Source organism: Nanorana parkeri, unplaced genomic scaffold (assembly GCF_000935625.1).
Source record: "Nanorana parkeri isolate BGI_ZX_2015 unplaced genomic scaffold, ASM93562v1 scaffold52, whole genome shotgun sequence".
Classification (NCBI taxonomy): Eukaryota; Metazoa; Chordata; class Amphibia; order Anura; family Dicroglossidae; genus Nanorana; species Nanorana parkeri.
This window is the reverse complement of record NW_017306320.1, coordinates 413,843-440,971: the sequence shown is the minus strand read 5'-3', so window position 1 is coordinate 440,971 and position 27,129 is coordinate 413,843. Positions and strand designations below refer to the sequence as shown.

The following is a 27,129-nucleotide window of genomic DNA, read 5'->3' as shown; positions in this document are numbered from 1 at the left end:
TGATGAAGGGACCCTGTGTGGCCCCGAAAGCGCTTGTGTAACTGACATGAGTTTGCAATAAAATCTACGAACTTTGATCCTATAAGGATTTGGTGTGCTGGTGAAGTTTCTGCAAATTTCTTTACTTTTTTCCCCTCCCCACTCTAAATTTTTATTGAAGGACATTGCAGCAGGCGCACATCTGTCGCAGCCCAAAGGCTCCAAGGGCTGTTAATAACTGCTGCTGTTTTCTATGTGGTGCACACAACTTCTATGGTGCCAGTTTAATTTAGATGAGTAAAGGTTAGCTTCAGATCCTGCCCCTCACTAGGCACACTGAATCTGGGACTTAGAAATTCCCCTACAGCAGTTGGAATGTTGCTCAGGCTAGTCTATGTGCAGTGTAAAACACAAACACATGTAAAACCATCTTGTTTCATATGTTTGAAAAATAGCTTGCTGCAGAGAGCCTCCCCTCCTCCCTGTGCATACTGAAGTGCGGGGGTTTATGAATTCCTCTGTGTACTTTGTATGATGTGTTGTTCTTCATGTGTAAATGCAATGTTGTTTCTCAGTAAGTATGATTGACCTGCTGTGTTCCTTACTGTATTAGGTGATAATGTGTGCTGCATTTTCCATGTATACAGGTGCAATAAATAGTATGGAGGGGTAACTCAGGCTTGCTGTAAAGGGTGATCAGGACTGCAAACACATATAACACAAAGCGTTAAAACTACAATATTATTGTCATTTAATCATTGTTGACATTCATTGGCATTGGCATTTAATACTTCAAAGTATTAGTAGGGTCATGTCAATCAATGTGCATCAGTCAGAGCCTACAATATAAACTTACATAGTAAGAAATGACCAGTAAGTGATCAGTAGAAGCTCTTTCATTTGAGAGCTAAAACACAGGGAGTAGGGTTAATAGCACTCTGGAGAGAAGTTGAGTCCAGAATGCTGATCTGAAGACAAGCACCTATTATTAGTAGACACCCCTAGGTACTGTACCTGCATTTTAACAGTAATGTTAGATTACACATTTTGGAAGAGCTGACAGGTCCACTTTAATGCACACATGTGCTGCAATTTACTGTGTCCTCATCACAGCTGGAAAAGTCTGCTGCAATGAAAACAGTCCAGATGAGGCCTCAGTAGGGGATCAGATCTGAAAGTCTGACTTCAGAATAAAATCAGTAATGGTTACAATATTTGAGGGCTTTGTGGAGATAATATCTAAAATGCATTGTGGGTAAAATACCTTATTATAGAGCATAATAACTGATTTCTAAAGAACAAGTCATGCCAAACTAAACCAGATACAGATACATATTAAAGGCAAACCAAGCAGGTATAAAAGATCATCATTTAATTCATTGCAAAATAACTAAGGGATGTATTTATGAAAGATTCACTGTCTCGCCCAGGGAATATTTACCCTAGATTCTCACAAAGTTTCAGCCGGGATTTCCCCATCAGTATCTGCTGCCATTACAGTTTTAATTTACCCATAAGACATTATATATGTTTTGTTTGCTGCTGCTGCTTCTGCATAATTTTCTTCTCAGGGCCATCTATTCTGCAGAAGGTATATTTGCAAGGCACACTTCTGTCTATGGGAAGGCTCCCATGGCTTGGAGTGATCTCCATGGAGCCACCCCTATGTGCACATTTCTTAGTAACAGGTTGCTTAGTCCCACCAGGTCTAGATTGACAGTTGGATAAACTAATCTCTACTCTTGCCTCACAACATCAGGAGGTTAGGTGGTTCTTTTGAGCACTCCTATGGATGAAAAAATCCACAACTCCAAAGCAAGGAGCAGTTTAAAATACACATTAACACACTTCAAACCAGGGAATAGGATGAATACTGTGCAAAAATGGAGAAATGTAGGGGCAAATATCAGAACAAACTTACATTCACTAAGTAGCAAATTATATAAATAGTGCACTTTTCCCATTAAAGAGCAGATGTGGGTGAATCTTGTTTGAATAAATTCCCACATGGGCAAATCTTGCTTGATGCAATTGTCAACAGGTTAATGTTGGGTAAATCTCATTAAAAAATGGGTGAAAGTCAATGCGAAAGAGTAAATGAGAAACGTTGAATCTTGGTTAAAAAAAGGTGAATTATGGATAAAAGGTGTGTAAATCGTAGGCAAAAACATTAATAAACTCTTCATTGTATAAATGTGTTGTTGTGTGCGGGGGGGGGGGGGGGGGGGATGCACCAACCGCAGCTGACTGGGCTGGCACTGACAGCTTCCTTCCAGGTTCAGACAAACTCAAGTTGGAACTCAACCCGATCTGATCCCTACTCTCCTTTCCTCGCCTTTTCTTTCCTCAGTCAATACATGTTTGGATTTGAGCAGCAGTTGAATGAGGGCCCAAAAATTGGTTCTGCTCCGTGACTGCGATGTCCACAACTGGTTCACAGTCAAAGCTCTGATCAGGTTCAAAGAGCTAAATGGAAAATGTATTTTTCTTACATCTCCATTTTCAAGTCAAAATATTGATCTGTGGCTGTTGAAAACCATCAATTGCCTTGAAAATGACTATGTTATTCATAGAATGTGTACTTTTACTCGTTTTACACACAGCTATTATTATATTTCTTTTGGAAAGAAACATTATACAAAAATCACTAAGTAAAAAAAACTCTACATCCTGAGGTAATAATAAATGAATTATCTGGTAAACATTAGAGGGGAACAAAACTTTTGAAAAGAAATCTAATACTCATTTGTAAACTTTGGTGGCTAATTAATTCTGTAGACTAGAAGCTGTTTTGATCATTAGAGAGCCTCAGGGTTAAATATTTCTGTGGGCAAAATGACTATAAAAAAAGTGTGATATCCAGATGTTCTACAGCTTGTAAAAAGAAAATTGCTGCTCTAGCCAGCTCATGGCACAAAAATAATCTTGAAGCGAAATATTCTGGGACCCACATACTTTTATAGTAGAGGGCACACAAAACCTCAGTGTTTATTAAAGCAAAACTTCTATAAGATATCTTTCATGGAACACAAACACTCACTGCAAAAACACATAGGGGTCTATTCACAAAGCTGCCGAGGGCAGCCGAGTGAATGACCGATCAGAAGTGAAGTGAGCCGAACACTGTTCGGCTATTCACTTCAGGCTGTCAGTACATAAACAGATCTGCTGACCTCATTTACCGTATATATCCCAAAGCATTCTACACTATTGCGTATTTTCAGTGGCTTCTGATACTGAGTCACTATGTTAACATTTACCTAAAACTTATCTCTGATGAGACTTTCACTTGTTAAATATATAATGTGCTGTATTTTTTGATGGTATTCCACATGCAGGCTTGTAGATTGTTTTGCTGTGGTGGCAATCTAAATAAAATCAACTGTTTTGATTAACCCCTTCATGACTGAGCTTGTTTTCAGTTTCTGTTCATAAATGACTGACACACCTTTTACATTTTTGCTGTGTGATTCTTCCACGGCTGTGATATGCTTTCTTACTAAATGTAACCACACATATTATATATTGTTTTTTAGAGGACAGATAGGGCTATATTATTATATCAAGAATGTGTACCTAACGCCTCACTTAGTTTGAATAAAATGTTTTTAAAAATTAGGAAAAAATGTAATGAAAACACTTTTTTCACAAGTTTTGATTATTGTTATTTTTTTTAGAAATTTTTTATAATAATTATATTATAGAAAATATATGTATATATAATTTTTATTTTCTTAATTTGTTACACTTTTTTGTCAGTTTATATTAAGCAGTCACTATGATTCCTTGATGAATGAACATTTAAAATTTTTGGTTATTATTAGGCTGCTCCAAACTTAGGAATAGCTAAAAATAACCTTAGAGACTGATCCTAACAGCATGTCAGAATCAGATCTCACTAAGGCATGGTTCACACCTGGGCGTTTTACAGCGCGTTCCTACGTGCTGTAAAACGCTTAACATGTGAAAACCAATGATTGCCTATGGGCATGGTTCCCACCTGGGCGTATTTCAGGAACGTGCTGCAAAATGCCCTACGCCCAAAGAAGTACAGGAGCTTATTTGGGCGTTTTGACGCCCGTTTCCATTGGTATTACCAAGTCGCGTCGCAGGGGGGCGGAGCCGGCGGGAAGTTTAAAAGGAAGACTTACATTTTTTTTTTAAAATAGAGAAAATAAAGGGAAAAAAAATCATACCACCAGTGAAACGCACGTTTCACTGAACGGAAAAACGTGCTAAAAAACGCAAAAAAAAAGAGCTAAAAAAATACGCTCAGGTGTGAACCCAGCCTAAAAGTTTCTGATCCTGCCCAGACAATCAGAAGTGATACATTTCAGGCACAGAGATACATTGTAACATTGTGCCTGAAATGTATCATACAGCTTTACAGACATCTATGGAGCTGTCGAAACGAATAGCAGAGAGGTGATTCACTCTGCTACCTCTCTGCTATCTTCAGCTGTCAAATACCGGATCACTATTTAGCGATCCGGTATTTGTATGTGTAATGGCTTAATTCTTTCATTAATGAAAGAAAGAAGCTTTTAAAAAAGCTCAACTATTTTATTAATGAATCAATCAATACTGAGGAATTCATTAATGACTGGTAACCACTGAGAAACAGCGGTTACCAGCATTACAGAGCCGCAAATAACTTGTCACGTACACTGTACATGGCCAGTCATATAGGCACTTCGTGGCGGGACGTACAGTGTACGTCTCCCATCACGAAGGGGTTAAAATCATTACAAGACAAGCTTAACTTCCCTGGCCATATGATTATGGAGGATTTTAGCATGCCAAAGCGGTACATTGTTTTTTGGCGAACACAGCAGAGGACACCGCAGGCTCGCGGGGACAAGGTAAGTGACACTTTTGCGCAATCCCGAGTGTGGCTCAGGGTTAACGCTCCTGGTACTGAAAGTTAACCCCGAGCCACACCCGGGAATACAGCCAGGGAGGTTAATAGTGTGTTGTATTTATTCAGTCTAAAAGCAGACTAACATGCTGGTCACATACAAGGTGAGTTCAAATTCTCAGATGGCTGCAGGGTACCTGTAAAGTAGAATTGAAGCCATTTTTTTGTTTTTAGTTTTGGATAGAATAACGGAGGGTTATAACCCCTGTCAGCTTTTTTGCCATCTGTGTCCCATTGGGGAGAATTTCCTTAAGTTCCCCGTCCAATAGCCAAAACAGGAAGTGAGGGAGATCCCTGGTGGTCATCAGGGTCACTAGAACTTCCCCATTGGAAGATTTCCCATCTATTGCTGCGCTGATGACAACCCAAATTTTAGCATTTTCTTTCACTTTTAACTATAACAGTCATCAGGACAAATAGAGAGGGTGAATCTCTCTAACAGGGACACAGTACAGCAATAAAAACCCGACAGGTGTTCCTTTGCACTTTTGGCTTCAGTTGCACTTTAAAGAAGAGGCATGAACAGTGTGTCTAAATACTTTCTGCTGTTCTTCTCTACAAAGGTTTTGCCTTTCTGATGCAAACAGAGAACTTCTGTAAGCTGTCCCGGCTGACAGTTTTGGAAATAGTCAACATTCATCTACATAGAGTGAGAACGTAGCCATTGAGAGATGAGAGTTATTTTTTAAAAGCTGACCTGTGCTCATCATACCTCACTGAGCACTGTTGGCCATCTGAAGTCTTAAGTGATAACTCTTGTGTCTTTAATAGCTTTATCAAAGGTCATCTCATGGAAACCCATGCCCCATTCATCTATTGTCACCCTTCTAAGAGAATCTGTAGCATTCCTTAGTATCTATAGTTTGTTCCTCAATCCTTCTCTTACTTTTCCTTCCAGAAATCGCAGGGAACACAGATGACATCCCCCTGGTCCGCTGGAGACAGCAGTGGCTTGAGAACGGAACGCTCCTCTTCCATATTCACCACCAGGATGGAGCATCAAAGCTGCCAGGACATGAAGCCACAGAGGAACCTCAAGGCGAGGCAGCTGAAGAAGAACTCAGGATATTGCACATCTCTGTCATGGTGAGTCCATTCTGAACACTGGATCTTTGGATTCTCTTAGAACTATTAATTGTACAAAGAAAATATACATGTTTTTATCCTTTTTAAATGGTTTTCTGGTCTACCAGAGGATTTACCTTTTTGAATCTCTTCATAGTTAAAAGATAAGATGGATTCAGATTTACCGCTATCATCAACTTGTAATGAGCTTCTCCCCAGCTCATATTCTCTTGTTCTTGTGTAGTTTGAGGCCAACCTGACATGGATCATGGCTGTTCACAGACTAGATTGTGCTTAATTCCAAACTTTTCTCAAATATATATTGGCCATAACTTCTAAACTGCCCTCTAATGTGGTATCCATTCTCTGGTTAAAAGAAAATCTAGTTCAGTTGAAAAACGCCAACCCAGTCTATATTTCCAATTGGTGTTTGAGATGACATTTGTTGCATGTTTGTAGGAAATATTAAGGCCTGATTTACTAAGATCACTGCTACTATCAGTTCCACTACCAGTACAGTGCTGTCTTCCTTACAAGCAGAGGGAGAAGGAGAACAGATAGAGGATAGAGAAGGCTGATTATGGATAGAGGATTGAGAAAATAGGCAGAGTGAGACGTGATCTTGGTCAGGTAGGCAGAGGGAAAGATGTTTGTGGTTATGGAAGAGTAAGAGGAGTTTGTGACAGAGAGATCGGGTAGAAATAAGAGAAGAAGTTGTTTGTGTACCATTTGAAGACGATGCAGGGCAGACACTTGTCATGGACAGAAGGGAGAGGTTATTATAGAAAGAGGGAGCTTATTATGGATATATAGTCAGAAAAAGAAAAAGCAGACCAGGAGCTGATTGTGGCCTGGCGATAAAAGAGGCAGCTGATCATGGCTGGAAGGCAGAAATAGGTGGACCCCAGGCCAACAGTTAAATACACACTTTAAACACATACAGTATATGGGAGCTGATTTGCCTGACAAAGGATTTGCATTCCTGTCCACCCACTCCTGAGATCTACACAGGCCTACCAGACAGCACAGACAGACAAAATGAGCTGAATTTTTCTGCTGTAAGCAGCACAGCTAGATCACCTCCCTGCCCTTGACCTGTGAGGAACAGCAACAAGCTAATGAGGTCATTCTCCGCTCTCTGCTTTCATCAGCAAGTTCCTTGTCCCAACACATGTATGTAGGGCCCCTGATTGGCCCAAGTGCTACCCACTTCCAGTCTGGGTGCAGATGTTCAATTTTACATTTGTAGCACTCACCCCCGAAGGAGCCACTGAATGCCCGGTTCATCTCTAATCTGTCTAGGGTATGATCTTCAGCTGCCCACCCATTAGCATTAACCGCCCTTCTTCTAGTGCCCACAGACTGATGTCCACTCCAGTAGTATAATGCAAAGTAACGGTTTATTGAACATCTTCACTGGGGAGAGAGGATATGGGGATTCTAAGCTTCCAGAGGTAACTGACAAGAGACTCATTAGACCTGGTTAGCAGATCAGCGTAGATCAACTTGGGAGGTAGCGGACAGCAACTGAAATAGCAGATGAGCAAGATGAACACAGATCCTCAACAAGAAAGACACCTCTGAGTTCTAGGATACTTCAGGAGCCATAATTGATTCTTCCTCTAACAGCAACACAGACATCCTCCATGTTGGATGCCTGAAGGAAATCTTTCCCTCACACCAGCATATGCCCACCCAGCCCTGAACAGCACCCAGCCCTATTCCATGGCTGGTCCCGGCTAGTCTCAGCACAAGGCAAATCCCTCCAGTATATGTACCCTATCCCAGCATACACCACTGGTTGAGAGAAACCCAGTGATTGGCTGCTGTACTGTACATACACTACAGTGTCTCTCATTGGCTGTCCCACAATATGACAGAGTCACACTGCCACTATAATTCCAGCCAGGCTGACTACAGCCCTGGCTACCACTAAATGTCTAGTAGCCACATCACAGAAGGTGATGGGGGCTACACATTAAAAAGGTATTTTTAGTAAATTCTGTGAAGAACATTTTTCTGCAATTTTTTTCCGGGGCTCAACAGCCCATGAGGGTATCTCAAATTTTTTGTTTAATAGGAAATGTTATAGTTAATATAAATCTCCCTTGTACCAGGGGAACACCAAAGCAAACTGTTAATATTTGTTGTTTGTGCACTGTGGTAGGAGTGTACTTAGTTGAACTCTGGAGTTGTACATATCTATTTTCCCTCTAAGTGGCAGTATTAATACCCCTTCATTTCCTGTGATTGATACTTCTCTTTTGTTTAAAAAAAACACAGTAAAAGCTGTAATTTCACTTTAATCCCAAATTGTATTATTTCGCTTGCAGTTCAAAGCCGTATTATTGTTCGCCGGTGTTTAGAAATGTTGATTTTTCTTTTCCGATCATGTCTTTTACAATTCTGTTGTTAGAGCTGGAAGCATTCAGAATAATTCAATCTGACTGTTGTATCTTTGTCCTTATAAATTATGTATTATAAATTTCAATGCCCAGTGTTTACAGTAAAATGAATTGTTGCCCTGGGCCGTATTATTTTAAATGACCCTTAAAAGCTTCTGCGTTGGGTGGAATTCTGTTGGTTAATAAACATGCGAAAGCTGCGTTCACCTTAGCATTGCCAATGACACGATCCATCCTCTATAAAGGTCTCATACTGTCCTCTTTATTGTTAATGTCTCTGTTGTCTGAATTAAGTAAGTAGTGATATTCCAGTCCACAATCTGGATTATTCATTCCAGCTGCACATGCACTGTGCACTGAGCAATTGCTGTGTTGACCATTACACTATCACGTCAAAACAAAATGGAGCTTTGTATACTCTGAACTCTAGGCTGATTACAAAAACACCAAGAAACCCAGAAATGTATTTCTAGACAAATATGACATTTATTTTTAACATAGTATAAATAAATACTCAAATCTTGCTTTATATAAGCTTCCCTTAATTCTCTCACACTGTAGATTGTAAAGGGATGGGAGAGTGCAGCACTATGACCCAGTCAGGCTCTGTTGCAAAATGCTGTCAATATAAGGGTTGATTCACAACAGTGCATTAGTGCACTGCAATGCCATTCATTGTGAATGGCACCCCAATGCACCCGCAAGGTAGTGGCAGGTGCAGTGGGCATGTCTGGTTCAGAAGCACCGGGCCAGTGGATCACCCTGGTGTGAATTGACACTACAACAGATGCTAGTGCGAAAAGAGTGATGACTTTATCAGTGTGGTGATTATTGTCCAGTCAGCAGGCTGGGCAGAGGGGAGGGAAGGACTAAACTGTATTGCCTAACTGCGGTGGAAAAAAAAGTAAGGTCACCAACCTGGGTATGTTGTCAAGCAGGTCTCATGTATTACAGAGCTGACTGAGCAGATAGTTTGACAGGTAAAACAGCTCAAAGTTTCTTAAGTATTTCAAGTGGTTTTGTAGCCTTTACGTTTAAAAATACCAGCAAATGTATTCAGTAACAAAATGAGCAAGATGCAACCCATGGCATCCTGTTTGAATTTGCATTATTGATCTGACTTCAGTGAACTGAAAGCCAATGGGTTGCTCAACCTTACTGTACAATGTAGATCAACATTTCCCCTGTGCTCTGCCCCAATTATTTACATCCAATAGTCTCCGGTAGATGAACAGTCCACATTCATATTTTTTTTAACAGTGTCTGACACCATAGGATTTTCCGCTGTGAGGCCATTATAGCTGAACATGGGACACAAATATCTTCCTTTAAATATAGCAAATGAACAGGAACCACCAGCACTCAGTGGAAAATATTCAAACGATAAAGTCCATTTAATCGGACAAATCATCATACATGTTGCAATAATTATTAATAATAATAATAATAATAATTATTGCAACATGTATGATGATTAAATGGACTTTATTGTTTGAATATTTTCCACTGAGTGCTGGTGATTCCTGTTCATTTGCTGTTTGATGTGCGCCATCCGTGAGTATCACTGCAAGCACCATTTTTCTGACATCGCGACCGCCAGCCGCCGTCAGTCAGAAAAAAAAAAACCCACCACAGGAATGCAAAGCTAGATTGGTATTGGCTATTTCACTTTGCAATAGCCAATAGCAGACTAGCTATTGTACCCGCCCACTGCTGCTGTCAATCAGCAGAGGGGGACCTGAAGTTCTCCATCAGGTCCTCTTCTAGTGATTAACAGCAGCAGAGGACGGGTGCAATAGCCAGCTTGCTATTGGATATTGCAAATTGAACTAGCCAATAGCAATCTAGCTATTCATTCCTATGCTAGTTTTTTTTTCTTTAAATCTGACGGGAGCAGCTGACAGAATACTAAAAAATAAAACAGCAGATAGCAAAGAAGCTATTGCTTCCTGTGCTATCTGCAATCATTTCAAGGGGGTGCTCTCCCCTCCCCGACACATACGGATGGGGGCTATTCACTATAGCCCGTACAGCTCCCGAGGCTGGCCGAGCGGCTCAGTCGAGCCAAAGCATATGCCTCGGGAGCTGTACGGGCTATAGTGAATAGCCCGTAAAGCAGCCCTTCGGATCAGCGGCCGAAGCTACGGCTGATCCTTGGCTAGCTTTGTGAATAACCCTCTAAATGTTTCTTTTTCTGCATTAACCAAATACATTGCCTACCCACCCGACCATCTCCAGAGGAGTATACTCCTATTTACCCTTTTTTTCTACTTGACTAGAGATCCTCCCTAATCTTTAGCCACTTACTAATTCAAAAATATATTTTCACGATCTACAAGGCTATACTAACTTAAAGATCTCATAATGCTTTTTCAATCAGTTAGCATCTGACCTGAAAGACAAGAATTGTTAAACAATTATGCGAAGAGAGACAACAGTGTACTCACTGGTGCTTTTACGGCTTAGCAGTACCCAAACTTTAAAGCTCTTGCGTTTTAAAGGTAAAAGTAAATGCTCCCTAATGGAGTGCTGGTTTGTGAACTCATAAATTCAGCCGTTGATTCACTCTATATACTGCAGAATCTTGCCAGAGGTTTAGGCACTAAACCCACTGTTTTTATATAAATGACTTATTAATTGGTAATAGCATTTACAGATGAAATCTGTGAAACTAATATAGAAATTGAATCTAGACATTTATATAGTGCAGGCAATATGCGCTGTGCTTTACATTCACATTAGTCCACAGCCTCAAGGAGCTTACAATCTAAGGTCCTTATCTCATAAGTACGGATGACCTCAGGTACGGACCAAACCCAGGCTCCTCCAAACACAGAGTCTACATGGGCCTCCCGTCCAACCACCTGCAGATTGGGACATTCCCCACCCCTGACCATAAACAAAGGGGCAGGATTCTTGTGCTGATGTCATTTACCTTTTATGGCCATATTAGCTAATATCATCAGCCTATTATAGCCATATAAGGTCAATGACATCACTTTTTGCTTTGTCGGGGCTTTTGCTTTTTGCGTTAGCCTGCCCTTTTGCTTTGGCGGGGAATTCATTTGAATGCATTTTTTACTGAAAATTTGGGTTTGATCAACTGTTGTGTTAACATTATGTGACATAAACACTACAACTGCCCCCATTTTATTCTCAAGGATCTCTGCTTTCAGAAAATATATCACTTTAACCAGTTTTCAGGCATAATATGTGTGAAAAAAATGCCAAAAAGGTCCCGGCAGTGAAAAGGTTAAGGGGGCATTGGAAAGAAAATAAATCTTTGGTGCTTGCACTTACCTTTTATTCCATGAGAAGATCTTTGGTGTAGGACTGGAACATGTGAACCTAAGGGGACTCAGCAGACAAATCTCTATTTATACTTTAAGCCAGGCCTGTGGCCACATCACTTAGGCATCTCACAATGCATTGTGGGAATCTTAGTGCCCAGCAGAGAATTTAACATGGCATACATCCATTTTAATTTCCCAAACTGCTGACAAATTTTCCAAGCCTTATATCCACAGCTCACTATACCCAAGTAGAATTTTACCAGTAATAAAAAAAAGAAATCCAGTCGGTTTCCTTCACCAAACTCCCATATTTACTGCAATTTCTTTCTTTCAGCGGAAATGATTTCTGTTTTTCAGCAGATGTAGGGAATGCTCATTTTTTGGATGAACTATATTTTTCAGAATAGTCTTGCTCTTGGATTATAGATATTTTCCTGCATGGTGAAAGATTTTTCCCCAGATTTAGGTCACAGTGAGTTGCTCATTATCTTGTTTATCAGCAATACACATCCCTACTATTGCAGCTGTTGCTGGGCCATTTCCTGCACTGAGCCACAATTTTAACTGCTTTATTTACTGAAAAACTTCTGACAAACAGCTGGATACACATATGTGAACTCTCTAACCTGAGAAAAGATTTGTAATTCAGCCCAGCCACTTTAAAGATTCATACACCTCTGCCAGACAGCATAGTGGAAGAAGGTGACCCACTCTTTCTGTTTAGTTGGCGAAACACATGGCAATATTTTGTCAATTTTATCCACTTTCTATCCATTGGGAATCACAAATACCCAGTAATCACCAAAAACGAAGCAATCTACCATTCAGAACTCCCGTTAACCGCCAGAATTTGGTCAGTCGTGAAGGCAATACATTGGCGGCTTAAATACAGTTTATTGAAAGACGATCATTTTGGGAAATATGTATAGCATTTTCTATTAAATGAATCCAATTTCACTGGTTCTCATTGGGGCAATTTTGTCCCCACCTCCTTGTGATTGATCAAAACCACCATTTTATGTCTTCGATTGCTTTATGATTGAGACGAAAGATGGAAGGAAAAGTTTCATCATTCTATGAAATTGCAAACTGTGTAACCAGGTTAAGAGTTAAAGAATACAGTGATGTCACCTCACCAGCTGCAGGTTGATTGGCCTATGTAGCTCCTTGGCCTCTGCAATAGTGATCCACTTAGGATCAGACCACACCCAGCCCGAACCTGAGCTCTTCCGGACAAGAAAGAGCCACAGGTACTTCCACCCAATCAGCAGCAGGCCAGACATTCCCTGCCATTCAGCTGCATGGGGTGAAATGCTTGTGCTGAAGTCTTTTACCTTATATAGTCACATAAGGTAAATGCAATTTACCAAATATAGGCATGTAGCCATAGAAGGTCAATGACATCACTGCATCATGCCCCTTTGCTAATGGGTGGCACAGAAGGAGATTTCTTCTGTGTTTAGGGGAAGCTGCTTCCGGGTTAAGAGGATTTCAGGTTGGATCTGGGTTTAGTCTGAACCTGAGCTCATCCCTACTCTGCAACAGAGCGAAGATTAGAGGCACAGGAATGGCAAGCAATATTACTCTTCTACTACAGGCTTTTTTTTAAATTAATATTTTGGGGGTGATTTACGTCATTTTAACGGTACAGGATTATGTTAAGGTGATCTCCTTAACGTGTTCCTCTTTAAAAAAATCGAAATGTCCACTTTTTAGCAAACTTTAGTTCAGATTTCTGGTTCTTTATCTTGCTGTAATTTGTGAAAACTGACATCCAAAAATTGCATCACTATTGTTTCTCTTTTTGTCCAATACAGTGCCTAGGGACAATACAATCAGGGCACACAATCGAATCCTGCCATAACACTGTGCCAATGTAGTACATTAGTAATGATCATCCGTAAAAATATGGACTTATAAAGAAAATCTCTTTGGTGGCAATAGGCAGTCTTGCTGCACAGAGATAATGCTTATCTATTGTTGGACTATTCTGAAACATGCCATTTGTAGCCCTCTGCAGTAGAATCTGCCCTAGTTATTTTTTTTATACCCAGATGTATTTTAATTTAAAGTCACCGACACAGTGCAATTTTGTTGACATAAAGCATCCTGCTGTGTACCCCCTGTCCCTTCACACCAGTAGGCAGAGCAGCTTTGCTCTTTTAAAATACAGGACTTAGTAAGTGGCAGAAAGTTATACTGGCATTTAAAAAAAAAAAAATTTCTTCTATAGCTATGGGGTGTTTAAGGAGATATTATAATAGCTATATTTCGATTTTATTTTAAAACTTTTTTTTTCAAAACTTTCTAAGTTTATAGAGTGATGTTTCCTATCATTATCTTACTTATTTGTGTGACATCTTTGTTTAGCACACAGACATTTAATAAAAGCTATAACCAAAATGCTAAAATGCTTTTATTTTTAACTGGTTTGTTAATATACCACTGAAAGCTTTTTGTTATATCTCTTCAAAAAGTGGAAAAAAACCCCTGTTGGTCTTGCTAGAAATCGTGATAATGTCCTATACTCTCTTTACTGCACTTTTATCAGTTCCATTGTTTCCAGAAATTTCTGAGGACTACAGAACACTTTATCCTATGTTATGGAGAACAGGAGAGCATGTTGTGCACCCCTGCTCTAAGCTGGCAACATTGCTCAGAGCCGTGCCACCAATGAGGCCTCAGGCAGCACTCATGGAGGCCCAATGGGGTGTGGAACTGAGGCTGGAACAGCCATATTGCACACTCTGTCCTCAAGGCAGCTCAGTAATGCTGAACCAGATAAAATCACGGGTTCATCATTATTGAGCTTCCGTGCCCGGTCACTACACGCAATTGACCTAGGTATGTTCAGCTTCCTCACTGCATAGGGCCATTGGTTGTAATGGTCTACATTTGTAGTATACTAATGATGTTGTGTGGCTAGGCTACCTGTGACCTTGCAGTCAATGATGCTCCTAGCAACCAGTGACAGGGGAGCGGGCAATAAGGCCACCTAGGTGGCACCCACCCCTTGCAATCCTCCAATTATACAGCTTGTTGAGTGAGCCTTGTCAACCTAGGACAGAAAGTATGTTACTGGCGGATTACTAGGTGGCAATAAAGGAAAAAGAAGTAGAAATAATGCAGCCTTTACATTTGAGGACTGGCAAACTACAATCTACACTGCCTGGCCAAAAAAAGTCACCAATATTTATTTGGAGCGCCTTTAGCTTTAATTACGGCACACATTGCTGTGTCATTGCTTTGATAAGCTTATGCAATCTCACCACATTTCGATCCAAAGTTGCATTAATTGTTCCCCAAGATCTTGTGGTGAGTGATGATGAGAGTGAGATGATGATGAGAATAGTGATGATGGGAGAGTTGGACCACTACGTAAAGTGTTCTCCCTCACATCCCAAAGACTCTTAATGGGGTTAAGGTCTGGCCAATCCATGTGTGAAAATTATGTCTCTTGTGAAAGCCATTCTTTCACAATTTGAGCCCAATGAATCCTGGCATTGTCATCATGAAATATGCCCTGTCATCCGGGAAGAAAAAAAAATCTACTGATGGAGAAACCTGGTCATTCAATATATTCCGGTGGACAGCTGACCTAATTTATTTGTGGACATAACATTGCTGAACCTAGACCTGACCAACGGAAGCAACCTTAGATCAAAACACTTATCCAGTGGAAGGCTTCTAACTATTTGTTTAGCTAAATCCAGGTGTTGACTTTTTTTGGGCCAGGCAGTGGATTACATATGTGTTCTTGGATTAGGTAGATTTTAAGTCTATGTCACAGAGGGAAGTGAATCTGAACTGATATGGGGTGTCCATCTAGTAACTGACTTTATGCTGGACATCTTAAAACACTCTTCCAGATCATCAACAAAGCAAGTTTCCTGGGATTCACTCATCTCTGGTAGCAATATATGTTTTGAAATATTTTTTTTTTTTTTTTAGTACTGAACATAATAGATAAAGAAAATATAAAAAGAAACGCTACATATTCTCCATAATTTGGTATCTTGTTTTTCAGAACTAAGATAGATGCTAGGAATAAAAAAAGTGAAAGCGATAGAGAAGATTTTTTTTCCCTGTGTGGCATTATCTAGAAATCTTTAAGCAATAAAACAAACAAGCAGAGGAAAGTCTCTTTACTAGTCAGTCATTATCAACTTCTCTTTGAACCTCTTCTGCCATCCTCTCGCGCTATCCTTTGTTGTATTTATAGATGCCAAACATTTCAGCCGACTTGAGATGAAAGATTAAGCTGCTATCTATTTTTCTTCATACCCTTTGCAGAATAAGCTATGCCAGTCATACTTCACGAGCGCGGCATCTCCTTTTTTTTTTCCCCGTGTACCCGTTCGATTTTTCCCCTAATGAGAAGCAGAGTTAGTTGCAGTAAACAGTCAGGATTTTGAGCGGAAGACAATTAGAATCTGCTTGCTTTTTATCCCATCTGAAATGTATATCCAACAAAAGATTGTTGGGGCCCTTCTATACCTTTGAAGAGAACATATTTAAACAATAGCAATTATCTAGATTTTGCATTTTCCGGGCACCAACCTGACACATGCCTAGAGCAGGATACGTCATAGTTAATGAATTAAAAACAATATGTCTTACTATAACAGCCTGTTGTAATGGGTTATACCTGTCTCTTAAATTGGGCACCTCGCGTTATTGCACCGAGTTTAATATTACGATTCGATGAATAGTAAAAACTTTAGCAGAATGAAAATTTAATGAGGCGAGAAGTAAATCGTACTTATTCATGATTTAGCTAAAGACAATTGGCAGTGTGCAGAGTAAAATGTGTGAAGGCACTCACAATGATAGCCCTGTCTGGCAGCAGTAATTAGGCAAATTAATATAAGTAGTACATGGGAGGCTTCATTGTCTTCACCACTGGAGATATGTAAATGGTTTTCCTACATTCCACGTAGGTTTATCTTATCCCATCTTCAGCCTCTTGGCAATTAAAAGGTCTATCCTGTTTTTAAAACTATCATATTTTCATACTGTCACTCACTGGAACTGTATGAGTTGGAATTACTCTTTAAAGTAGTATTAAACTCTCTAACTTTTTTCAGTAATGAATCCATATCAAACATATATTACATTGGCCAGCAAAGTATTTGTTTAGATTTTTGCCCAGATACTTACAGTGATGTTTCAGAACAGCTCCAATTCTCTCAGCTCCGCTTCCTTGAACTTCGTGTCCATTACCAACTCACAATGGATAGACTATCTATCTGTCCTTCGGCTATCCATCTAGTAGCTTAGAGAAGTGAAAAGAGAGGAGGAGAAGGGCTTTTCTTGCTGTGTCTGTGTGTTTTTGGACACACACACAGTTCCCTACCATACACAAAGATGGCTCCATAAGACCCTGCAAGGGAAAGGAGTCACCCTAAAATAGGATATCAGGGCCAGCTTTTAAATTCCAAGAAGCAGCGGCCACTTTAAGTGATTTCATTAGCATTTGAAACAGCTTAAAAACATTTTAATATCACTTTAAAATTAATTGTAAAAGCTTTTGAGATAAATTAGAAGTTGTCTTTTCACAGGTCAAAGTGTGAGGCTTAAGCTAACCATACACCAGGAGTATTTTGAAGGATTAGGAAAAAAAAATGTTTTCGGAAAAAAATGTTTGTTCCTTTTGGATCACATTGGGACATTCTTTTTTTTAAAGAACAAAATTCTAACAGTGAATGTGGCTTTCGTTCGAGAACTCCATTGGTTCCAAAATCAAATGTTAAAATCAAACAAAACATCGAACGATATTCGTCAAGTCAAAGATGGCGAATGTTTTGACGAGATTGTTTTTATACAAAATTCTACTAGGGTACACCCAGCTTTTTAAGTTCTGATTGACTGTTCTGGAAAGTACCCTCTAGATCAGGGGTGCCCATTAGGTAGATTGAGATCTACCGGTAGATCGCAAAGCAAACACTGGTAGATCGCCACCAGCTCACTGACCTGAGCTCCCTCCCGCGGTGCTAGTGCGGCTGAATGTGTCAGACGCCGCAGACGTGAAGCAGAAAGAGAAGGATCGAGGAGAGAGAGAGAAGAGACGGCCAAGAGAGAGGGCCAGTTTGCACCACAAAGTCTTCTTGTTGGGCCTGTAGAACGCACAGAAACACACGCCGGCTTGCAGCATTTTTGCAGATCGCACTAGACCAGAATGCAGGCACTAATGTGCCTGTTTTTCCTGGTGCGTGCGATCGCTCTGCGGGCTGGGGGCGTGGCTGCTGTGCCATTGATTTCAATGCACCGCCACGCGGCCTCTGAATGCTGGTGTTTTTCCATTGGTAGATCTAATTGAGCTCGTCATTTGAAAAGTAGATCTCCAGACGAAAAATTGTGGGCACCCCTGCTCTAGATGCACATTGAACGGCTATATAGAGAGTTCAATATCTATTTGCCTTGAACGTATGTCAACACAGTAATGGTGTTCTAAGTGGTTTCTACTCTTCCACTGTAATCATAAAATATAGAAAACATTTTGGATGGAGTTCCACATTGAGGGATAGATTTAGGGGTTACATTAGAGGTATTTGTCAGCAATAGGGGCAATGCTGCTATTAACTGCATATGGAAATTGATTTTAAAGCTAAATTATTGGTAAAGACCTTAATAAGGAGCTGTTTTATCTGCCAAAAGGTTTGCATTTCTGCAACACAGCTTTGCTATACAGCACAGTCACGTCAGGAGAAGAGTTTATTGTTCTCTGCTGCAGATTAATAGTGATTAGGGGGCTTGTCCCTTTGCCCCAGCCAGTGAATGGACAGTAAAAGGAGAAGCAGCAGACTGATGAGCTCATCTCTCTGTTACTCTGCTCTTTCCTTTTATCAGCATCCTCCCTGTTAGCAATTAAACACTGTATCATAATTGATTGGCTTCTTGTCCTGCTTCTCACTCTCTCCAAAACTGAGCTTTGCTGTACTGGTACCAATTCAGATTAGCTCACTCCTGTGATGGATTATAATCTCACATTTAGTTTACTAATTTGTATTAAATTTATAGTCTATCACGTTAATGAGTTTGGAGTGGTGGCTACTTTAAAACACACACAGGGATCATGGGTAACAAAAGTAGCCACCCTCCAGAATGAAGGACAGTGTCAGCACCAATTCACCAATGTCAGCACCAATTCAATTTGAGGATCTACAGCAGAGTGATACACAAATAAAATATAATTGTGTTAATAGATAAGCTACCTGAAATATTTTTTAAGATTTCATTCCTGAGGTTAGTGTCACTTTAAATATAGGTTCCTTTTAGGTGCCCCCATTGACTGGTGTACAATATGCCCACTTCGCAAACTCTAGCTGCCTCCGTGCTTACAAAATCATTTGAAATCACTCCAGCATTCTGTGTGAGTGGGTGAAGACACTAATGTCATTAATAATCTTCAATAATCTTCTACCAGCGAAGTATATGATGGATGGATGCCCTGTAGACTCTCCAGCATATAATAAATTGGGACACTGAGTTTGTCATTTTCAGAATAGGTCAGAGCCCGTGGGCTTCTCAGTGACTTTTCTTATTCCTTGTGAAACTGGAAGATCCCACTAGTCACTCTCTTTCAAGTAATCTCAGTAGATATTTATTTCCTGGATAATTAATTTTGATAACAAGCTGTCTGAATTCCCCTCTCCACATTCTGTTTTCCCTACGATCCATCACGCTCCCAGCTCACATCTTAATATATTATGTGAATAATTAGAACAAAAGCAATGAGCTGTCAACACGTCTCCAGGTCCTTATAGCAGACAATGCCGCTCACTTTGTCTCTCTCAACCATACTGTCTTTGGGATTAAGGCTTTGTTTGCTTAAAATAATGTTATGTCATTTTGTCCCATTACCTTCTTCTGGAATATTAATGTGTCTTAATGGAAGTAAATTAAGCATTTTTCTGCCGACTCCAGCTGACGTTACCATTTCGTAGAACAATAATCAGGTAAAGGAAAAAAAAAATACAAAAATCAAGATTTCTTTCTGCAATGGCATTGTGCTTCTAAGGAAGTGATTTTTCACAATACAGGAGTGCAGGATCAGCTAAGGAAAATTAGGTGTTTGCAACAAATCTGGGATATGCTGTCTAAATTCAATGCTGGCTGCACTGTACATCTTTGACCTCTGGTATATATCACAAAGAAACTGAACCTCTGTACATTACTGCAACAGAATGCTGCTGTCTCCGTGCTAGAGATTCAACTGCCACTTTGATTCCCTAACTTGTGATCAGCGACAAGTAAAAATACATGCTGGTTGGGACCCTACTATTGGCTTTGGGGACCAAGGAAAATTCCTACGTAGCCTTGACTTTAAAACAGTGCTCTCCAGTATACCTCAACCTCCACCTAGAACCAGAGTCTTTCATATGCAGCATAGGCCATGGGCCACCCGTACAATCATTACCTGACAGGCTGGGGTTAATGGAGAACACAGGACATAGGTAATGTTCTGCAGAGGCTGTGGCACCAGTACACAGAGATGGTTTTTCAATAGTGTGGTTGTATTTAAGTATGATCTACTAAAAGTGTACTTATCAATTAAATAATTAATACACTTTCCCTTCTCTGCAGTGATCAGTTTATTTAAAACTGTAAATCTGAAGTTCTACTTTAACTTCTTAACATTCACTGTACATATGCATTCCCAGAAATCTTGGTAGTAGGTAACAGTTTAGGTCAGGCCTAGACAACCTCGGCATTCCAGCTGTTGTGGAATTAAACCTCCAATAAGGCAACACACTGACAACCACGGGCATGACTTCCAGAGGCAGGGGCCTGATGGGTTTTTTGTAGCTGCACCACAGCTGGAGTGCCGAGGATGGTTACATTTGGTCCAGGTAATAAATTATTCTACATGCAGACAATCACTCATAATATTACAGATCACCTCTTCGCTACACAGCTTGACAACCAACTATTCCACTCGACTCTGCCACCAGTCTCAAAGAAAGAGACCACTAACTAACCTAATGTCTGCACATCTATTGTCATCACACAAAACAGCTTGCAGGAGGAGGGTAGGCAGAACAAGACAGTGGGTTCTGGAGAAGCGAAAAGTATAGATTCAACCCTGCAGAATATATATATACACACATTGTGAGATCCTTACCTCTATCTCTTCTAAAAATAACAAGGCCATTCTAATGCACTTGATTAAATCTTTGAAAACTAGGTATTACTCAATGGTTTTGACCTTTACCATAAGTCATAGCAAATGGACTAAGTCCTTTAAAAACTGGGTCTTTTAAGCTACCCTATACATAGATATCCCATAATATAGAAACAATACATATTTATTAAATATCCTATTAAAACCAAGTCGCAATTAAGAACTCTTAGTACATAAAAGCTTCTACTAATACAATGGTACATTACAAATGGTTCTTTACAGTCCTTTTCAGCATTTTTTAACAACAGTTACACACTGTCAAACCTGTGATTCAATGTCATAGGTGCTGAATCATATATAGATACGTAGTCCACAGAGGTTTAATTCTGGATGCATTTTGCCAATAGCTTCATCAGAAGGAAGAAGTTATGATTATGCACAAGAGTATTGACCACGTGGTATAAAATCACCGGTGGTGGGGACTGCAGAGGGGCATAAAGGGAACAATCCTGTGATTTTCCACAAGAAATTGTTTATATTGCCTTTAATGATATCCTGCACAAATATACACAGACTCTGCAAACTGCTCAGGTAAGTATGTCTCCTGAATCTGTGGCCATTGTGGCATCGCCTTGTTCCCTGCTACGGGGAGTTTTTGTGATTTAGTTTTATTATTAGTAATAATATTTAATAAATATGTAGTGTTTTTATATTGTGGGGTGGTGCATTAAAAGCTACAGTTTTTAAAGGTCTCAGTCCATTTGCTATGATAAAGGTCTTGTGCAGACCTGAGCAATCCAGGATAGCGTGGCCCTGCACAATTGCAAACAGCGATTCCCGCGCAGCCCCATTGATTTCAATGGGGTACACCTGCTCGGCAATCGCAGAAAAAAGGTACATGTACATTTTTTTGTGATACACAACGTGCAGCTGTTTTAGCCACGTGTGCGTTGTGTTCGGCTGAACGTGACATAAACAATTCAGACAGAAGATGTGACTGATGTTGTCATCTAATGGGACATCCTAAAACATTTAATGTGAAAATGGCTTAATGTAGCTTAATGTACAATAATGTGCCTAAAACTCAATCAATTGCCTTGAAACTTTGCACAACCCAAGTGCTCAGCTCCCAAACCTATCCTGGAATGGTTGGGTTTTGCAAATTTTCAAGGCAATTGATTGAGTTTTAGGTACATTAAGCCATTTTCACATTAAATGTTTTAGGATGTCCCCTGACTTCCAGAGGCAGGGGCCTGATGGGTTTTTTGTAGCTGCACCACAGCTGGAGTGCCGAGGATGGTTACATTTGGTCCAGGTAATAAATTATTCTACATGCAGACAATCACTCATAATATTACAGATCACCTCTTCGCTACACAGCTTGACAACCAACTATTCCACTCGACTCTGCCACCAGTCTCAAAGAAAGAGACCACTAACTAACCTAATGTCTGCACATCTATTGTCATCACACAAAACAGCTTGCAGGAGGAGGGTAGGCAGAACAAGACAGTGGGTTCTGGAGAAGCGAAAAGTATAGATTCAACCCTGCAGAATATATATATACACACATTGTGAGATCCTTACCTCTATCTCTTCTAAAAATAACAAGGCCATTCTAATGCACTTGATTAAATCTTTGAAAACTAGGTATTACTCAATGGTTTTGACCTTTACCATAAGTCATAGCAAATGGACTAAGTCCTTTAAAAACTGGGTCTTTTAAGCTACCCTATACATAGATATCCCATAATATAGAAACAATACATATTTATTAAATATCCTATTAAAACCAAGTCGCAATTAAGAACTCTTAGTACATAAAAGCTTCTACTAATACAATGGTACATTACAAATGGTTCTTTACAGTCCTTTTCAGCATTTTTTAACAACAGTTACACACTGTCAAACCTGTGATTCAATGTCATAGGTGCTGAATCATATATAGATACGTAGTCCACAGAGGTTTAATTCTGGATGCATTTTGCCAATAGCTTCATCAGAAGGAAGAAGTTATGATTATGCACAAGAGTATTGACCACGTGGTATAAAATCACCGGTGGTGGGGACTGCAGAGGGGCATAAAGGGAACAATCCTGTGATTTTCCACAAGAAATTGTTTATATTGCCTTTAATGATATCCTGCACAAATATACACAGACTCTGCAAACTGCTCAGGTAAGTATGTCTCCTGAATCTGTGGCCATTGTGGCATCGCCTTGTTCCCTGCTACGGGGAGTTTTTGTGATTTAGTTTTATTATTAGTAATAATATTTAATAAATATGTAGTGTTTTTATATTGTGGGGTGGTGCATTAAAAGCTACAGTTTTTAAAGGTCTCAGTCCATTTGCTATGATAAAGGTCTTGTGCAGACCTGAGCAATCCAGGATAGCGTGGCCCTGCACAATTGCAAACAGCGATTCCCGCGCAGCCCCATTGATTTCAATGGGGTACACCTGCTCGGCAATCGCAGAAAAAAGGTACATGTACATTTTTTTGTGATACACAACGTGCAGCTGTTTTAGCCACGTGTGCGTTGTGTTCGGCTGAACGTGACATAAACAATTCAGACAGAAGATGTGACTGATGTTGTCATCTAATGGGACATCCTAAAACATTTAATGTGAAAATGGCTTAATGTAGCTTAATGTACAATAATGTGCCTAAAACTCAATCAATTGCCTTGAAACTTTGCACAACCCAAGTGCTCAGCTCCCAAACCTATCCTGGAAGGGTTGGGTTGTGCAAAGTTTCAAGGCAATTGATTGAGTTTTAGGCACATTATGGTACATTAAGCTACATTAAGCCATTTTCACATTAAATGTTTTAGGATGTCCCCATCTAATTAGTCAGGATTGGGCTACAAGCTCTACTTTTATGGCTTTCATTGGCCATACACCTCAAGATTTTGTTTTGTTCAATCCCAATGGGCTGGCAATCTGTGCCAGCATCTGTTGAAAAGAGTGACTAGAGCTAATTAGCTGCAGTCACTGCTTGGCTGAAAATCTTCTTCCTATCTCTTTCAACAAAAGTCGATTGAAAAATTTAATTTTGTTGAGCTGAGTGGTGCCAGCAGGGCAACCTACAGATTGAGCTGTGTCCTTTTCCTGCTGAATCTGCTGAAATTCAATCTGTGGGTGGCCCTTCTGGCACCACCCAGGTCAACAAAAGTCTATTTTTCAATCAAATTTTGTAGAAAGAGGTGGATGGAAAATTCTGATCCACATATGGCCAGCAGGTAGGGGTTGTGTGTGAGTGTTTTTTATTGATTTTGTTTCTTTATATATTATGTCAGTGTGCTTTGGTGTTTTTTCCATTATCCCCGTTAGAGGGATGCACATTATACCTTTATTCTAAATTCCAAATGTGATACAGAGTGTGCAACTGTTCCCAGAGCCAATGAGGTTATGTGGCTCAGGCATAATTGATACCCTCCCATTTTTTGCCAGATTTCGGCTCACATCAGACACCACATCCTGTGCAGAATAAAGCAGTATTGTTCTTTCATTAGCACCTCTTATACTGTGATACTGTGACCGCGAGAGATAATCAAAACTGCACTTTTTTAGGGTGAGTAATAACATCTGAACCTAAATTTTACAAAAAGAACGACACCTTTATCTTTTAACAATCAAAAACCTAAAGAGGGAATTGAATAAGTCTTAAGGGGAAGCAGAAGAACCTTTTTTACGAACCAACACATCCCTTTTACTGGAATGGAAAGCAGATGCCTTAAAACCTGCAGCCGCCTTGAGGTATAAGCTGTGTTTTTATGTGTTTGTTAAGTATATGTTCACAGAGAACAGCTAGAGGAAAAAACGGTAAGCAAACTCACTGAATGCTTAATAAACCCACTTTCTGCTCCTTTGACATACCAGCCATCTTTAGAGGTTTTGATGTTTCACGGCCTTTCAAATATACTTTTTTCACAAAATGCCAAAAAATGTCAAAATAAAAGGCAAATGTTACAATTGTATTCAGGGATCTACTGTCTGGGATGTCAGTGACGGGGTCAAGCCTTGGTTAGAAAAGAAGGATGCAGCAACACACTATAGGCCCATATGGGGCCTTCACATTGAAATTTCATTTTTTTTCATTTGGCAGAACAAAAATCTAAACCCAACTGCAGCTGAAATGACACACTTGTATAACATTTTTGGCAAGCCAGAACATCTGAACTAAAAAAAAAGAAAACGTTTAAAATATATTACAAACTGTAGAAACTGGGCCCCTGACCATGAGATCCCATACATTGTATTAAGGGCTTGCAGAAATTAACTTCTCAAATGTTTTTACTACATAATGTCTTGTAATATTACAAAAATGAAACAATATAAACAAGTAACTCACACACTTTCGCTGGCAGACAAGATTAAAGAGAACCCATCACATCTAGACTTATGCAGGAATCCAAAAGTCTTAAAGAGTAAGTGCACTTATTGTTTTATTATCATAAACAATCAAATTTTTTATATAAAAAAATTAATTAAATATGTTTTTTTTTAAAGTAATATACTTGTGTTCACCTTTTTTTTATCATTTGTTGCTTCTCAGTCTTACTGATCTCCTGCAGCCTCTTTGCAACCACATTATTTCTACATGCACTAACTCCAGTGTCAGGGTTTCCTGCTAACAGAAAAAAGTTTCCCAGCACACTCACCAGCCAGCATGTAAAAAAACTTGTCTCACCGATAAGGTTAAAAACAGAGGTTTAGATACACATCTTCTGCAGAAAATGTGAAAGCTGCACAGCCTCGCCAAGGCACCTCTATATAGTGCGATCCTAACTCTAAACTATGAGATTCTCCATCTTGGAGCACATGCAGCAAAAGATAAAATTGGGTGCAAGTTTGTCAGGAGGAAGCCCATTCTCCCTTAAAGGCACAGGGACGCACAAGGGACCCCACACATCACATCGGCAGCTGAGGCCCCCCATGCGTCACTGCACCAAATCAGTCAAGCAAAACAAATGGCAATTGCACCCATTAATTTGTTACCAGCTTTACAGCAAGGTGCACATGGAAGGGCTTTATACAGTACAATAGCAAAAAGTTTCCCAGCACACTCACCAGCCAGCATGCAAAAAAACTTGTCTCACCGCTAAGGTTAACAACAGGGTTTCCTGATAGTCGCAAGATAGGAACTTGATGTATAATGTGTGTTGAAATGGCCACTTGTTGTCTCCATTGGAAACCTGTATGACAGGGTGATGGTGCAGGAGATAAATTAGGAGACAGAGACAGAACAGTCAGTGTATAACTTTCTTGTTGCACTCCTTACCGAATGTCCCGTGTAGGGTAGTGCGGAGGGTGCTCGTAATGACTGCGACAATATCAGAAAATGAAAAAAGATGTCACCAGCACACCAAAATCCTTTCAGCATCACAAAGTCTTCATTTATTGAAGATTCTTGTCATACAAATAAGCGCTTTCGTGGGCCGCACAGGGTTACTTCATCAGGCTTAGCATTGACAATGTGCACAAATCACACCAAACTATATATGGACAAACAGATGCAATAAAACTAACACCCCTGACATCATAATGACATCACAAACCCGCCAAAAACATTGTAAAAAAATCACAAATAGTAACCATCATGTTTAGGGAATTGAATGCGGACAAAGCAGTACAGTTCAGACATCAGACTGTTACACTATTGCTGGGCAGGACCCTGGATATGCTGGACGGTGTCAGACAGTACAAATAAACATTACTTGCAAGATCAAAGAAAAAGTCACAAGCAGAGCACGCCACTAAGAGCCCATTCATACCATCGGCGCGGTGCTGATTTCAAAAGAGAGGTTTTGGGAGTTTTTAATTGTGTTTCAGCTCTGAAACGCAATTAAAAATGCCCAAAACCAAAATCGGCAATGTTCCATTGAAAGCTGTATGGAAACCGCACTGATCAGCGCAACAAGAATAGTGCAGGGAGCAGATCGGGAAGGTGGCAGTTCAGATCGTGCTGAGCCGCGCGTACGCATGAACGGTCCCCATAGCAATGGTGAGAACTAAGCAAGATTGTTTTCAGTCCTAAAGTTAGCAGAAAGAAAGAGCATCTAAAAAAAAGTAGGCTGAAAGTTTAAATTTTTTAAAGTTATGTGATTAGTAACATGTAACAAATATAAAATGTTATCCCAATTTGGCAGCAAAGATGGAAATACATTTTAAGAGAAGTAAATGTGGAAGTAATAAGAGGAGGTGTGTAGTAAGGATTTGGAATATGGAAACAAAGAGGAGGCAAAAAGGTATAAAGTAAAGCATAAAGTAAAGTCGGGAGAGATGGAGGGGAATAGAAATAGACAAGAAAGGGAAAAAAATAGTGGAAGACAGAGTGTGAGTCTT

At 39.9% G+C, this 27,129-nt stretch overlaps 1 protein-coding gene across 1 annotated transcript in view; it reads left to right on the top strand.

Moving 5' to 3' along the window:
• Positions 1-27,129, top strand: part of ASTN1 (astrotactin 1) — a 436,540-nt gene that overhangs the window by 237,220 nt on the left and 172,191 nt on the right. Inside the window, exon 2 of the mRNA XM_018575081.1 lies at positions 5,796-5,983. Coding sequence (XP_018430583.1) covers positions 5,796-5,983 — 188 coding nt within the window. The remainder of the gene's footprint in view (positions 1-5,795; positions 5,984-27,129) is intronic.